Source organism: Narcine bancroftii, chromosome 9, assembly GCF_036971445.1.
Source record: "Narcine bancroftii isolate sNarBan1 chromosome 9, sNarBan1.hap1, whole genome shotgun sequence".
Taxonomy (NCBI): Eukaryota; Metazoa; Chordata; class Chondrichthyes; order Torpediniformes; family Narcinidae; genus Narcine; species Narcine bancroftii.
Window position 1 is genome coordinate 2,738,905 of NC_091477.1, and position 17,111 is coordinate 2,756,015.

The window sequence follows — 17,111 nt, forward strand, 5'->3', positions numbered from 1 at the left end:
TCCGGCTGGGTGTCTGCACGCGTGTCCTGTCCGGCTGGGTGTCTGCACGCGTGTCCTGTCCGGCTGGGTGTCTGCACGCGTGTCCTGTCCGGCTGGGTGTCTGCACGCGTGTCCTGTCCGGCTGGGTGTCTGCACGCGTGTCCTGTCCGGCTGGGAGTCTGCACGCGTGTCCTGTCCGGCTGGGAGTCTGCACGCGTGTCCTGTCCGGCTGGGAGTCTGCACGCGTGTCCTGTCCGGCTGGGAGTCTGCACGCGTGTCCTGTCCGGCTGGGAGTCTGCACGCGTGTCCTGTCCGGCTGGGAGTCTGCACGCGTGTCCTGTCCGGCTGGGAGTCTGCACGCGTGTCCTGTCCGGCTGGGAGTCTGCACGCGTGTCCTGTCCGGCTGGGAGTCTGCACGCGTGTCCTGTCCGGCTGGGAGTCTGCACGCGTGTCCTGTCCGGCTGGGAGTCTGCACGCGTGTCCTGTCCGGCTGGGAGTCTGCACGCGTGTCCTGTCCGGCTGGGTGTCTGCACGCGTGTCCTGTCCGGCTGGGTGTCTGCACGCGTGTCCTGTCCGGCTGGGTGTCTGCACGCGTGTCCTGTCCGGCTGGGTGTCTGCACGCGTGTCCTGTCCGGCTGGGTGTCTGCACGCGTGTCCAGTCCGGCTGGGTGTCTGCACGCGTGTCCTGTCCGGCTGGGTGTCTGCACGCGTGTCCTGTCCGGCTGGGTGTCTGCACGCGTGTCCTGTCCGGCTGGGTGTCTGCACGCGTGTCCTGTCCGGCTGGGTGTCTGCACGCGTGTCCTGTCCGGCTGGGTGTCTGCACGCGTGTCCTGTCCGGCTGGGTGTCTGCACGCGTGTCCTGTCCGGCTGGGTGTCTGCACGCGTGTCCTGTCCGGCTGGGTGTCTGCACGCGTGTCCTGACCGGCTGGGTGTCTGCACGCGTGTCCTGACCGGCTGGGTGTCTGCACGCGTGTCCTGTCCGGCTGGGTGTCTGCACGCGTGTCCTGTCCGGCTGGGTGTCTGCACGCGTGTCCTGTCCGGCTGGGTGTCTGCACGCGTGTCCTGTCCGGCTGGGTGTCTGCACGCGTGTCCTGTCCGGCTGGGTGTCTGCACGCGTGTCCTGTCCGGCTGGGTGTCTGCACGCGTGTTCTGTCCGGCTGGGTGTCTGCACGCGTGTTCTGTCCGGCTGGGTGTCTGCACGCGTGTTCTGTCCGGCTGGGTGTCTGCACGCGTGTTCTGTCCGGCTGTGTGTCTGCACGCGTGTTCTGTCCGGCTGTGTGTCTGCACGCGTGTTCTGTCTGGCTGTGTCTCTGCATGTTTACAGAGAGGATCAGAGAACGCAGTTTTGTCGGGTTGTACTTGCATAATCAGATGACAATAAATTTGACTTGTGTTGATAGGCTGGGCAGCCAGTCTTTATCTTGGGTGGAAATGTTTCAGGTTCATGGTGAGAGGGGGAAAAGTTTAAAGGTGATGCTCTGTGGTCAAGGCTCATGGCCAATCCTCCCAGCATGGATGGAACAGGAAGGGTTCTCACCGTTTACGCTCAGGGTGAAGGTGAATTCAACCTCCTCGTCTTCATTTGAGACCTGAATGCTGTAATTCCCAAAGTCTTCCTCCTTCACACGGATGAGGTTAAGCACGTACTGATACCTGAGAGGACACACAGAATTATCCGGCTCAGCTTCTCTGCTCTGTATACGTAGACATGGTGCCCTCACCCATCCCCAGCCCCTTGGCAGATGACCTCCCCCCCCAAATCCTCTGCTCCAGACATCTCTGTTTTTCAGTTCTGATTTGAACTGTCTCCCTTCTCAGATACTGACTGACCTGTTGAGTGTTTCCAGAACTTCCTGTTGGATCTGAGATGAACTTCATGTAGAAGAGGTCCTAGGTCCCTCTAAACACTAACCCATTATTAAACAAGGAAGCCTGCAGTCACTGGGGTCCAGACCAGGTCCCACTGAACATCAACTCATTATTAAACAAGGAAGTCTGCAGTCATTGGGGTCCAAAGCAGTACACAAAACTGTTGGAGAAACTCAGCAGGTCACGCAGCAGACGTAGGTGGTTGATGTTTGGGGGCTTGGTCAGAAATCTTCTAAATTTAAAGTTAGATATACAGCACAGTAACAGGCCCTTTCGGCTCATGAGCCCATGCCGCCCAAAAACTCCCAATTATCCTACAGCCCCCAATATGTTTCAATCAGTGGGAAGAAACTGGAGCCCTCGGGGAAAACCCACACTGACATGGGGAGAACATATAAACTCCTTACAGACAGAGTGGGATTTGAACCCCAGCCTGATTTCAGGTGTTGTAACAGTGTTGTGCTAACCGCCATTTCTGTCTGTTCAAGCTTTGCCCCTGCCTCGGGCAGGCTGAGAGGGGTGAGTTTCCCCTTGACCTTGCTCTGAGTGGAGACGGGTGCAGATGGAGGGGAGATGACCACACACCTGTTTTCCCCCAGGGACTTGTGGCCAAGCGTCACTTGGTTGGTCCTCTCATTGAACGGCACCTTGTTCTTCAGCCATTTGATGGTGGGAGCTGGGTATGCCGTAACATTCACGACAAACATTTTCACCTCCGACAGGTCTGCATACTCCACGTCAGTCAGGTCAGTCTTCAGTTCCACAAATCCTTTGGCTGCAGAGAGATGATAGAACAGGTCCTTCAGCTCATGATTTTGTGCTGACCCATGCCAACCTACTCCACATCATTCTAATCCTTCCCTACCTCACACCCGTAAGCCTCTATTTTTCTTACATCCACGTTCCTGTCAAAGAGTCATCACCGCTTGCCCCAGAAATGTATTCCAGGCTCTGTATTAAAACTGACCTCTGACATCTTCCCTAATCTTTCCCCCATTCAATTTAAACACATTTCCTCTGCTATTTGCTATTTTTACCCTGGGGAAAAGGTGCTGGCCATCCACCCTGTCAAAGCCCCCTCATAATCTTCCATACCTCAATTAAATCATCTCTCAGCCTTCATTGCTCTAAAGAAGAACCCCTCGCCCCATCAGACAGTAAATCAATGCACAGGGTCATCAAAACTTCCAAGAAGATCACTGGGGTCTCCTCTTCCTCTCTTGATGACATTCATTGGATGTGTTGCTTAAATAGGGTTCAAAGAATTATCCAGGACCCTTTCCATCCACCTTTGACCCACTACCATCAGGAAGGAGGTACAGGATCATTAAAATCAGGATAGCCAGGCTGGGGAATGGCTTCTTCCCACAGGCTGGGAGATTGATGAAGTTTCCTGTAACGTTGGGTCTTTTATAAATATGTAAGTTATTCCAAAAAATTATATAGATTTCTTTTATATTATATTTTTATGAATATATGTGAATATTATACACTATGTATGTGTGTGGACCACAGTCTGGAGAAATGGTATTTTGTTTGGTTGCTTGTGTAGAAGCAGATGATCAACTTGATCTTCCTTTTCACTCTAATCCTGCATCTGTAAATTATGTCTTGACAAATAAACTTGACTTGAAACTTGTTGGCTGAAGGATTTCCTTCCCCAGACTCCGCTTTGCCCCTCTGACAACAGCTGTACGTTCCAGATCCGCTTTACTGACTGACAGGCCATGATGGAGCGCAACTCGTGATAAAGGATCTCTCTATTACCCAGCATTTCACATCAAATTCAAACATGGTTTTATCATCACTTACACATGTGATCCCCTGGGCGCCCCACCGTTCCCAAAACTCACCCATCATCCCCTCAGACACCATTTGTTCCCGCTCCAACACTGCACGGGGACAGACGTAACCCCGAAAGAGGGGAAGTTAGTCGGCTCACCCTATCCCCACGACCGGCTGTCACCTCGATCCAAAAATAGCCAGTTTTGCCAGACCCAGCAACAACCCGCACAAGGAAATTCTCTGATTACCCCACCCCTCCACACTGGGTGGCCATAGATCAAGAGCGTGGGGCTGCACTGCAGCAAGAACACGAGGAGCAGCCCCTTCAGAGTTCAGGTTTATTGTCAGAGAACATACACGACATCACATACAACCCAGAGATTCTTTTGCCTGCGGGTGAGGCAGAATTACCACTAATTGGTAGTGCAAAAATAAAACTGTACAATGTAAACATGTAAATAAAAATGTAAACAAAATGACTGTGCAATACAGAGAGAATTTTAAAAAAATCAATAAAGTGCCCAATAAGAGTCCTAAACAAGTCCCTGATTGAGTTGGTTGTTGAGGAGTCTGATGGTGGAGGGGCAGCAGCTGTTCCTGAACCTAGTGGTACGAGTCTTGTGGCACCGAGACCTCTAAAAGGGGCTGCAACCTCCCACACACCACGTACACGTGGTTCACCATCTCCTTCCAGCCGCAGAAGTGACCGATGGCCGGGTTTTTTGTGAAACGACTCAGGAAGCAGTTGCATGACATAGCTTGGCACAACACTCCCCATCCCATGTCCCCGGTGTAAAGGAGGAGGGATCTTGCATGCTGAGACCTCCACTGGGGACCCCCTTCACCGCTGAGTTGTTAAGATGGACTCCGTAATCCCCTCCCCACTGTGTGACCCTCCCTCAGTACTGCTGCTCGCACACTGGTTTACAGCCCTTGCTTTGGAACGACTCCAACCATTGGGATAACAGCAAGTTCTCACCTAGGACCGTGACATGCAGAGTCTTCTCCTCCGATTGGGACGGGTAGTATCCCTGGACGCTGCACTTGTACCAGCCCGAGTCCTCCAGCTTTGCTTCTTTCAACATCAGGGTCGAGTTTACCTCCTCAGCCCCCTCAGACACCCATGTAAGTGCCCCCTGATTAAAGGTAAAGGTTCCATTATTGTCATGTAATACTACATACATGAGACTCTTTAACTTTGTCTACTGAAAGGCAGACAGAGACTTGCCACTTTGTCCATTGCCCAGCAAGGAACAAACTTGTGACTCCTGGTTTACAAGTCCAGTGCTCTTAACCACTGAGCTATTAGAGCCTCAGTTGAGGTTGAGAGTAGTCAACCTAGACTGACACGGTGTGTTGAGTGTGGGAATACTCCAGTCAGGCATCTCGTTCATGTTGGCTCATTTGACCCATTGTGGCTCTTCTATCCAGGGCAATCCCATGCCCCCTCTCTACTGCAGCCCCAACCCATGTGAACCTCCTTCATAACAATCCAATCCTTCCTTCCCTCATGTATCAAAACCCACCATCCAATTTCCAGTGGTCAATTAACGACTTGGGAAAAGATGAATCTAGAGAAACCCACATGGTCACGTGGAGTAAAAACACGACACTGGAGAAACTCAGCAGGTCAAATAGTATCCTTTATATAGCAAAGAAACATAACCGACGTTTTGGACTTGAGGCCTTCACCAAGATAACGACAGGCACCTGAATAAAATGGTGTGTGGGGAGATGAGCATGGTAGCAAAGGCAGGAGGTAATTAGTGGAGAAGGGAGGGAGGGCACAGCAGTGAGCAGGGGGAGGAGGGATGGCTGGATGGGTAGAGAGGGAAGGGGGAGGAGAGCTGAGGGAAAGAAGGCAGGGAAGGGAAGGGAGAGCAGGTTATTAGAAGCCGGAAAAGTCGACATTAATGCCATCCAGCTGGAGAGAACCCAGACGGGAAATCAGGTTCCTCCAATTTACAAGTGGGCTTGGTGGGATAGTACGAGACCATTGTTAGATGTGAGTATGGGAGTGGGGCACAGAACCAAAAGGGTTGGCCACTGGGAGATACCTATCACTGATACAGATGGAGTGAAGGTGCTCAGTGAAGCGATCTCCTGGTCTGCGCCCAATCTCTTCAACGTAGAGAAGGCCACAATAGGAGCATCAATGGTAAATCAGTCCTGCGGATACACAAATAAAGTGTGGCTTCTCGTGAAAGGCCTGTTTGGGTCCCAGACTGCGGTGAGAGAGGAGGTGTGAGTGCAGGTGTGGCACCTCCTGCAGCCACAGGGGAAGGTGCTGGGGGAGGGGGGAATTTGGTGGGGACAGATGAGTGCACGAGGGAGTCATGAAGGGAGTGGCCTCTACGGAAAACAGAGAGTGATGGAGAGGGGAAGACACATCCGGTGGTGGGATCCTGTAGTAAGTGCTGGAAATTCCAGAGGCCAATGTGTTGGATGAGGAGACTGGTGGGTGGTTTGGGAGGATGAGGGGGGATTCTGTGTTTGTTGCATCTGGGGGCAGGAGGGGCCAGGGCAGATGAGTGGGAAATGGAGGAGATGTGGTGGGGGTGGGGGGGGTTGAGTTGATGGTGGTGGAGGGGAAGGCAACATTTCAGAAGCTCTGGACTGGAAGACCTCATCTTGGAAACAGATGTGGTGGAAATGGAGAAGTTGCAAGAAGGGTATAGAATCCTTGTAGGGGGCAGGGAAGTGTAGTCTAGGTAGATATGGGAATTAGTGGGTTTGTAGTCAGTGGAAAGCTGGTCTCCCAAGATGGAGGCAGAGAGATCCAGAAAGGAGAGAGTGTTATCAGAGATGAATCAGGTGCGTTTGAGATTGGGGAAGTTGGCAGCAAAGGGTCACAGGGAGAACATGCAAACTCCACTCAGACAGACAACCCAGCCTCTGGACCCAGAAAACAGCACACTACCCACTGTCTGCTGGGCTCTTTTCCCACATTAGTAAGACAACAAGCTAAGGTCTTGCCCATCCATCAGTTGGATGAGACCTGACTTAATGGAGGTAAAATAAAACCCTTGTTATCCGGAATTTAAGCAACTGTGCACATAACGAGTCAATGAGGGATGATTAAAACAGTGGTTTTCAAACTTTATCTTTCCACCCACATCCCACCTTAACCAATCCCTTACCAATCACAGAGTACCAATGGTGTAGGGAATACTTAAAGTGGGATGTGGGTGGAAAGAAAAAGGTTGAGAACCACTGGTCAAGACACTCATTAATGCAGTTTAAGGTTGTACACTGGGGTCACTATTCCAACATCCAATTGGCCAAATTCTGTTCTAATTTCTCTTCTAAATGTGATAAATTTAGAAATGAAGAAGATTCACTCGATCAAATGTTATGGTTATGTCCTTCTCTTTCCAATTTGTGGGGATATTTCGTACCTTGTCTTTAGTTAATATTACTTTGGCTCCAAATCAATTTCTCACTCTCTTTGGAATAATTGGGGCACCTGGTTTAATTCTGACAGCTTCACCATCCCATGTCGTTCCCCTCACCTTCCCTTTCACTAGAAGGGCCACGTTAATGAGATGGGAAGATGCTGTCCCTCCCACTCAACGGTCGTCTAATACAATGGCATGTCTGACTTTGGGATAAAAAATTTGACGTTCCACGACTGAAATAAATCTTAACTTAGTTTCTTTATCGGGTTCTTTTCTTAATGACTTAAAATTTGTGAGATTATCTAGTTTTTGGTGTTTGAACCCAATGTTTACCTTCCTTTTTTATTAGAGGTGGACTGTTTTTGTTAGTCACCTCTGAGTTAGATATTTATTCTAGTGTTTTTCTTTTTAAATGTAGCATAGGTCTCAGTTCTGTTTGTGTTGCTAGGTGAGACTTGTTAATACTTTATTTTATTGTGACATACACTTATGGAACATTTAGTTGATAAACCAATAAAAAATATTGCAAAAGGGTTTGGAGGGCCCGTCGCACTCACCTCCAATCTTGGGAAGGTCCAGTTGAAATCCAGCAGTTTGATGTTCACAGAGCAAGTGATGATGATGGACTCTCCCTTTTTCACCACCGTTCTTGCAGCATGAAGTCTGACCTCCAGGTTATCAGACGCTGCAATGTGGAAGCACTGCTGTGAATTCCTCCTCACTGCTACAGATGTGGTAAAGCTGCACCCCACCCCCATGTGGAGTTTGCACGTTCCCTCCATCACTGTTCATAGAAGGCTTTGGGCCAATGCTAGTCACTTGGGAGGAGTATGGATGGTCAGCATGGACAGAATGGGCAGAAAGGCCTGTGCTGCATGGCTCGAGCACCACATGGGCCCCTCCTACAGCACAAGGATCTGCAGGTTAGTGGGTTCCTTGCCCTAGTGTGTGGTAGCATCTGGGGAGAAGGGAAGTGTGGGGAGAATAAAGTCGCAGGCTACAAGACTAGTGGGACTGCTCTGTGGGACACAGCAGTAACACAATGGGCTGAATGGCCTGCTTCATAGATGAATGCAGTGTTTATTCACAGCTCAAATATTTCATCACGTTTCATGATATTTCTTACACTACGTACACACAGAATTAGGTCATTCATCCCATCAATTCTATGATGTCTCTCTGAATAATCTCATTCTTCACTCATTCCACTGTAATCTAATCTCTCTTGCAGGTCCACCAACACCCCAAAATTCTCCCCCACACCCAGTGAATTAACCCTCCAACCTTCACGTCTTTGGGATAAGGGAGAAAACTGGAGCATCCAGGGGTAGGGTGAGAACCCATGCAATCACAGAGAGAATGTGCAAACTCCACATAGACAGCTCTGGAGGTCAGGATTGAACCCAAATATTTTTCCTTTCTTTCTTAGAGGGTAGTTTAGGGGAAGGAGGGTGGGGATTAGTGTGGAGGGAAAATGAGGTGGGGGGGGGTTTGTTATATTATCTACATATAATGTTCATACATAGAAAAATATTATTAGACTTTGATGTAAATGTGGTTTTAAAATTTTAAAATAAAGTATTAAAAGAACTCTGGTTTGTGAGGCACTGGCTCTACCTGCTGTCATTGTACTGACCAAAAAATAACAGTGTTTAAGATCCTTGGAGTAGGGATTAAAGGAGTGGCAGAGAGAAAGGGAGAGAGAGAGAAAGGGAGGGAGAGAGAAAGAGAGGGAGGGATAGGGACGAGAATGTAAAAACACACAAAGCTGGAGAAACACAGGTCAAATCTGTCCTTTATAAAGGTAAAGGTACAGAGCCGACGTTTTGGGCTTCAGCCCTTCATCAAGGGAATTTATCAAGGGAAGAGAAAGATATGTATTTTAATACACCATGTATTATATATGTTATATATTATAGTACATCTACATATAAAAATATACACACACACACACACACACACACACACACACGTGTATATATGTGTGTATGTACATTTATATATGTGTGATTTATATGTGTGCATACACACACACACATTTAATTTTTATTTTAAAAAGCACAGTAACAGGCCATTTCAGCCCGCGAGCCAGTGCTGCCCAATTTATATAACATACAAACCCTTCCTCTCCCACTAGGAAATGATTGGCAAGGACAGTACAGGAGCCTCTGAGAGAAGGGAGAGATCACAGGTGGAAGGAGGTGGAGGTTGGTGAGGGTCGCCAAGCTGGGGTCGGAGTGGGCTAATATTCACACGGTGGAAGGTGGGACATTGACCCGTGAGTGAGGAGCTAGCACAAGGTTCCTGAAGCAGGTTGAATTGACCACTTGAATCTGCCGGGCTCGGAAGAAGTGCCGGAGAGTGGTATTAGTACGAATGTCCTGTCCCCATCTGTATGGATCAATGATTCAGTCAAAACACAGAGATGCTGGAGGAACTCAGCTGGTCTTGGTGCCTCCAAAGGAGGTAAAGATATATTACCGACCTTTTGGGCCTGAGTCCTTAATGTACAAGAGCAAATAGACAGGTACCTGAATAAAAGGCTGGGGAAAGAAAGGGGAGGGGGAGGAGTAGAGACCAACGGACAAAAGATGTTAATTAGATATGATAAGAGGAAAGATCCAATTGATTTTGAGGGAAAATGAGAGGAGACAAATGGGACAGATGCTGGAGAAGTCAACATTAACACCCTCCAGATGGAGAGCCCCAGACAGAATATCAGGTACTGTTCCTCCTTTTTACGGGTGATCTCAGTCTGGGAGTGTATGAGACCATGGACAGACATGCCAGCAAGGGAATGGGGTGGAGAATTGAAATGGGTGGCCACCAGGAAATCCATGATAATGCGACAGAGCCGAGGTGCTCAATGAAGCAATCGCCCAGTCTGTGCCCAGTCTCCGACGTAGAGACCACAGCGGGAGCACCAGATGCAGTAGACAACCCCTGCAGATTTACAAGTGAAGTGTTTCTTCACTTAGAAGGACAGTTTGGGGCCCTGAATGGTTGTGAAGGTGGAGGTGAGCTGAGGGAGTTGGGGGGAGAGGTGGTAGGGGGGGTGGGGGAAGTAATCCATTATTGGACTTTGTTGCTGGAGGAGGTCACCTGTAAACTTTTCCACCAAGTATTCGTCAGACTCTCGCTCCTCTCCCTGCATCCTGGCCTTGCACGTGTAGGTCCCAGCCTCAAACCTCCCGAGGAATCCTTGCCTGGTGTCGTAGGCAGAGTTGACGATGGTGTCGGTCTCCATGTGGTGGAGGGTGACCTGGAGCTTGGGGTTGGTCACCATGCAGGGGATGGTGAACTCCGCTGACTCTTCCGCCATGATGATCATCTCCTGCTGCGTCTGGGGACGGAACCACTCCTTCAGAACTGCAAGAGGGAAGCGGCCCTGCTGGTCAGTTTACCCTCTGCAGGATAAGGCTGCTCACCTACCCTCGAGTGTCTCCCATGCCCTCTCTCTCAAAACCGCCCTAAAGGATTGCTTAAGTTGGGTTGTGGGTGGGAAAGGAAAGGTGAGAATCACTGCTCTGGACCCAATTGTCATGGAAATATTGTGCTGGAGAAAAATTGTCATTGGCCCATTTCCTTTGGAGATCTGAAACCATGCACATAACGAGTCAATGAGGGATGATTAAAACAGGGGTTTCCAAACTTTTTCTTCCCACCCACATCCCACGTTAAGCAACCCCTTACTCATCACAGAGCACCACTGGTATAGATAGAGTAAATGTAAGCAGGTTTTTTCCACCAAGATTGGGTGAGTCAAGAACTAGAGGACTTGAGTTAAAGGTGAAAGATTTCAAAAGAACATTGGGGGAACTTCTTCAGACAGAGAGTGGTGGGACGAGCTGCCAGCTAAAGTGGTGAATGTGGGATCAATTTTGATATTTAACAAATATTTGGACATGGATGGACATGATCCAGGTGCAGGTCAGTGGGATTAGCATGGACTAGAGGGGTCAAAGGGCCTGCTCCTGTGTTGTAGTTTTTTTATGGTTCTGTATCCTTAAAACTTAAGCCTCCAGTCCCGGCAACTTCCTGGTGAATATTTTCTGCCTCTGTCCTGTAATGTGGTGTCTGGAACTCTGCACAGTCCTCCAACCCAAGTGAAATCTCACCGCCCCAGCTCCTATTCGCTGTACTTCGGCAAACCTGGCTAAATTGAGTGACGGACCTGGCACAAACACGTAGAAGCTGAGAATATCAGATCCATTGGAGGAGCAGATGTACTCCCTGTTGTGGTAGCTGGTTGCATTGACAATGTGCAGAGAGTTGCCCTCGATGTGAACGTTTGGCTCTCCGTCATAGAACCAGTCAATGGGTCCGCTAGCCAAGCAGTTCAGAGTGATGTTGGAGGAAGGTTCTAGAATGATCTCCCGAAACTCCAAATGGCCTCCAAAATGGTCAGCAAATGAACAGGTGAACAGGAGTCCTAAAGAAAACACAGCAATATTTCAGAACGTCAGGGAGATGATCGCCACACCAGGGTGACTCCGATAACAATCCCATCGGCCTAAGTTCAATTCCAATCCAGCAGCAGAGGAATTTAAAACCAGGTCATCATGCTCTGCACCATCACAAACAGATGGGGATTGGAACTTCTCCGTTCACCCAGCGAGGGGAACCTGATATTAGTCTGGCTTGGGGGCAGGTAGTGTGATAAACGCTACCCTGCCATCAATGCTCAATGCCCAACAAAAATAATCTTAGAATGCTGAAAGGTGAACAGCTCCTCCCTTCGCAGATGCTGCATTTTATGCTTCTATTCAAAATATCTACGAACAAAGCAAGTTTCCACTGAGGGCCACTGGGTCTCAAATGTGAGGCAGAACTAACAGGAATTTATATTTATAGAGAGCACCCCCAAAATTCCAAATTATCCGGTTATCCGACTAAATTTGACTTTATTAGGTACGGTGGTGTCACCCAGAAAATGGTTAGTGCAGTGGTTAGTACAACTCTGTTACAGCGCTAGTGAGTCTGGCACTGTCTGAGGAGCTTGTATGTTCTTCCTGTGTCTGCGTGGGTTTTCCAGGGTGCTCTGGTTTCCTCCCACCGTTCGAAACATTTGGAAGTTGGTTAATTGGTCTAATAGGCATATTTGGGCCGGAATGGCTTGTTATTGTGTTCTAACTTTAAATTAAAAAAAAAAGTCTAAGTTAAACAGGAAAGTCTGGAGATGCTGTGGTTGGACTGCCATACACAAACGCACTGGAGAAACTCAGCAGGTCACACAGCATCCCTAGGAAGTAAAGGGTAACCCACGTTTTGGGCCAGAGGCCTTCATCAGGGTAGGTTTGGAGAGGGAATTCACGAACTCAAGGTCCAGACAGCTCAGAGGCTTGGACGCTGGTGGAACCATGGGTGTTCAGGACCAGAGATGTGCAGGGGAAGAGGGGAAGGGTTTCATAAAGTCAAAGACCAGAGCATCAAAGGACTGGGTGCAGGTGATGGACAAATGAACAGCTGAACGACCAAAGAAACTCGTCACACTAACCAAAGATTCTCATACGTACAAAACCATATTTATTTATTTACTTGTCTAAATGAAGTACTTGTCCTGCATATGTACTGTTTGTCTGTGTGTGTGTGTGTTATGTCTGGTTTTGTGTCTGCGTGTTTTGCACCGAGCAGCAGAGAATGTGGTTTTGTTGGGTTATACAATCAGATGAGAATAAACTTGACTTGACATCTGGGTGAGGAAGGATCCTCTCACTTATCACCGACCCCTCATGAAATTGCCTCAAAATAGTGACCCCCTTCATTCCAGTTCAGAACAAAAACCTTAAGCCAACAATGACACAAAGTCACCAGGATCAGTCCCAGTTCCGAGAACAGGGGGACGGGGGAGGGAGGGAAGCACATTATTCTTAAATTTCAGATGAGACACTTCAAGTTTGACTTGTAGCAGAAACTCCACAGCGTCTGTCCTCATCATAAATGGAGAACATTCGGCCCATGCCGGTAATTCCATGAACAATGAGTGACGTTTATGGTCACCCCACTTTAATAGCCAAACTCATCTATTTGAATAAGGTTTACTGCTCCCAATTTCAACACACGAGTTGAACCTCTCTCTCTGGATCTATAGATAGGACCATCAGACCCAGCACCCCACAGAGCCATGTGAAGAGCCCAACACAGTCCCAAGAGTAACACACACTAAGCTCATGGGCTCATCCATCCACGACTGGACCCTCGGCATTGGCCGTCCCTCCCCTGCCACTCCCACTGCCCCAGTGTCAGGCTGTCCAGGACCGTCAGCAGCCATGAAAAACCTACCCACAAAGAGATGGTCCCAGTGAATGGCCAACATCCTCGAGGCCGGCTTGGATGACCAGCTGCAGAGAGAGGGAGGGGCAGAGTTAGTTCCAGGCAGAGCAACGTCGCTTGGTGGGAGGAGAATCTTAGTCCAGTGGATGCATCTACTTCATCATGTAAGGGAAAAAATAATGTCCCAGCTTGAGCTCCAGATTCAGGCTCAGTCAAGTGTACCAAAGGAGCAGTAATAAAAGGTTGTTATGTGCACAGACAAGACAGGCATGGAACATTCCAGCACAATGTTGTGCTGGTCTATTTAAACCCACTCCACAACAATCTAACCTTTCCCTGACTCACAACCGTAACCCTCTATTTCTCTTACATTCATGGGCCTGTTTAAGAGTTTTCTTAAATATCCCTATTGTTACCAGTCTCCACCCCCCCCCCCCATCCCAGCAATGCATTCCAGCCACCCATCACTCTCTATGTAAAAAAGAATCATACCCTTGATGTTCCCTAAACTTTCCACCCTTCACCTTAAACTGATGTCCTCTCGGGTTCTCCTCGCCATGTTCAACATATCCTCCCCCACCTACTCGGTGATCCCACCACCACACACATATTTCCCTCTCTGCCTTCCACAGGGACTGCGTCTGGTGATCCTCCAAGGTCTCCTCTACATCAGAGAGACTGAACACATACTGGGAGATCACTTTGTTGAGCACCTTGGCTTTGTCCGCTGTCATAGCGTGGATCTCCCAGTGGCCACTTGTTTCAATTCCTTTCCCCCTCATGCATGGCCAGACTGAGACTACCTGCAAACAGGAGGAACAGCATCTCATCTTCCATCTGGGCCCCCTCCAACTGGACGGCATTAACATCGATCTCCAGTTTCCATTACAAACCATTCCCCTGTCTCTTTTCCTAAAGTTCTGTCTATCTCTCTCTTCTCTTTTTCCTCTCATTTCACAGAGACAAAAATCAATTCTCACCTTTCTTCTTATTATATGCAATCTTTGTGATTTGCTCTTGTTGCCCTAATTTAACCTCATGCACAGGACACAAGCAAGTCACAGGAGTGCAGAGTTAGAGAGAGATGAGTTTGTACTGAGCAAAGGCAACATCCTTTTATAGGTGTGAGGTTCAATCAGGAGCCAGATAACAGCAGCAGAGAAACGATCCTTGAATCTGAACCCACATTTATTTTCAAAAATGACTCTATGATTCTTCAAAAACTTAATAAAGTCAAGATTTTTCAACAACATCGAATTAAATCTCCATTGATACACATTCTCCACTGTCTCGGAACCGTACAAGTAATTAACAACAAAGAATGATCAGACAAAATGCTACTTTTATATTCAGCCTTAAAAATTCTTCCTTGTAATTGCGCTGATACTAAAAATAAATCTATTCTAAGAATCTATGAATAAAAAGAAAAATCCTTCTCAGATGGGTTCAACTTCCTCCAAATCTCTACCAAGTTCATATCTTTCATTGCCGTCATTAATTGTTTGGCCATCTTTGTTCTAACTACAGATTTTAGAGACTTATCTAAACAATGGATCCAAACCAATATTTTATCGTATGCCTGATTTAAATTCAAAAAGGAAACTACCATGAAATGTTCATCATCTATATTGGGAGCATAGGCATTTATTAAAGTCCAGGCTTCTGAAAAAAAATTACAGTTAACAATCAACAGCCTGCCAACAACTTCAAAAACTGAATCCAATGTAAAAGATAACTTTTATGAATTAAAATAGCAACACCCCTTGCTTTGGAGTTGAAAGAAGAAGCTATAACTTGCTCAACTTTAACTTTTGATGTTCTTTTTCAGTCAAATAAGTCTCTTGCAAAAATGCAATGTCAACTTTCAACTTTTTAATAAGCTAATACTTTTTTTTCCTCTTAATCGGATTATTAAGCCAGTTAACGTTAAAAGTAGCAAAATTTAAGTTAGCCATAGTACCTCCCACAGTGGTGATGGACACCCCAAGGTTCATTGCAAACATAAACAAAGATCTCCTCAAAGAAAAAAAACAAAAAGATCCCCCCTATAAGAGTAAAAACCCCAAAAAAATACAATTAAAGTGTAGTACCCCCCTCAATTACATGGGAGTGGCTGACGACTTTGGAAGAATTGACAGTTGAACCACCTCCCCTCCCCCAAATAAAACAAACAACAAAAAAGTAGGATAATCAAGTATGATAAAAGTCGCTTCCAAATCACAGTTAAACTCGATCATCGTCGATACCGATGTCAATTAATTGTTGAGGCTCCATCTGTCACTTTCCATTTTTTCCTTTCGGAACTGAAACAATTTGTTGAGCAAACTGATCTTACCCCTGCTTATTAACAGGCAAAGAATTTACAAAGGTAAGAGCTTCAGCATCATTAACAAAAAATTGAGCCTGATAATCCCCATATATTTTTTTAAATCAACACAGCAGGGTAACAAAAAGCAAATTTATACCCCTTCTTCCTCAAAACAGCTTTAGCCAAATTAAATTATTTACGACGCTTAATAACAGCTTGGCTCAAATCAGCATAGAAAAAAGCTATTTATTCTCAACAATCAAAGGACACTGATTATATCTAGCATTCTGTACTGAGAGTCTTAAAATCAACTCTCGATAACACAAACACTGAATCAGACCGGATCGTGGTCCTTGACCCGGAAGTGGTTTTCTTCTTATTGCTCGATGGGCTCTGTCCAGTTCCAAGCCACTCGGAAAATGAGTTGTTCCCAAAATCTCGGGAATCCACTTTTTAAAAAAATTGAACTGGATCTAAGCCTTTAAAATCTTCTGGAAGACCAACAATTTTAACTTTATTTCTCCGACTCTGATTTTCCAAAGCATCAATCTTCTTCAACAGATCACTCTTCTGAATCTTCCATCCAGTAAATGAATCCTCCATCTGCTCCATCCTTTCCTTACACCGCTCCACATCATCTTTACAGTCAACAAATGTATCTTCAATCTTCTTAAATTTATCCTGAACCTTGTCCACTGCTCTCAGACACTTAGTAACATCCATTTTAATAGAAGACATTTCACCTTTCATCTCAATTAATTGTTCCTTGACTACTGAAAATCCTTGGCTCATCCACATGGCCAAATTCTCCATTTGCTTAGATAAATCAGATAGGGCAACATTAGAGTATGATGGATCTGATTTAAACTTAAAGGTTATTTTCAGTACAGGCCTACCCTCAGTCAGGCCTTCCTCCTCCACAAGTTGTTCCTCCTTCTCTTCTAATCCAGCGATGTCTTCCTTTTCTTCCTCCATCGCCACGGAGGTTGGGGCCGCCCGACTATGGGTGCGGGGACCCCTCCCACCAGCCCAGAGTCGCTGGACTGAGGGAGGTTGGGTCCCTCCACAGCCTGGGCTGATTTGAGTGTAGCACGCATGTGCAAAGTTGGTCATTCTGCTCCGGAGGAGCCATCAGGCTCCTGAGTCCCTAGAACACACAGCATTGGTATTTCATGTATATTTATTGTATTGTGCTTTATTATTTAACTCTTATTTATGTAAATTTGCTCCATGGTCCTGGAGAAACACTCTCTTGTCCTAATTGAGCATTGCATTAGCAGTTATGGGATGAACGACAAATAAAGGTGGCTCGGCTTGCTCGTGAAACAAGCCCTTCTTGCTGCACTAGGTGCAATGTGACGATAAACATGATCTAACAATGTGTTGCCAACCTGACCCACTCCATCTGGGGCACCTGGGGTGGCCACCTCTACATGGGGAGACCCATCATGGATTGGGGGACCTCTTCACCAAGTTCCTGCCTCTCTGTGTGTGGGTCA

General features: G+C 47.2%; 1 protein-coding gene across 1 annotated transcript in view; it reads right to left on the reverse strand.

Moving 5' to 3' along the window:
• LOC138742967 (platelet-derived growth factor receptor beta-like) overlaps positions 1–17,111 on the reverse strand; it is a 60,954-nt gene that overhangs the window by 28,542 nt on the left and 15,301 nt on the right. The window contains 7 exon segments of the mRNA XM_069897840.1: positions 1,517–1,632; positions 2,434–2,623; positions 4,613–4,769; positions 7,589–7,716; positions 10,134–10,400; positions 11,206–11,463; positions 13,314–13,372. Coding sequence (XP_069753941.1) covers positions 1,517–1,632; positions 2,434–2,623; positions 4,613–4,769; positions 7,589–7,716; positions 10,134–10,400; positions 11,206–11,463; positions 13,314–13,372 — 1,175 coding nt within the window.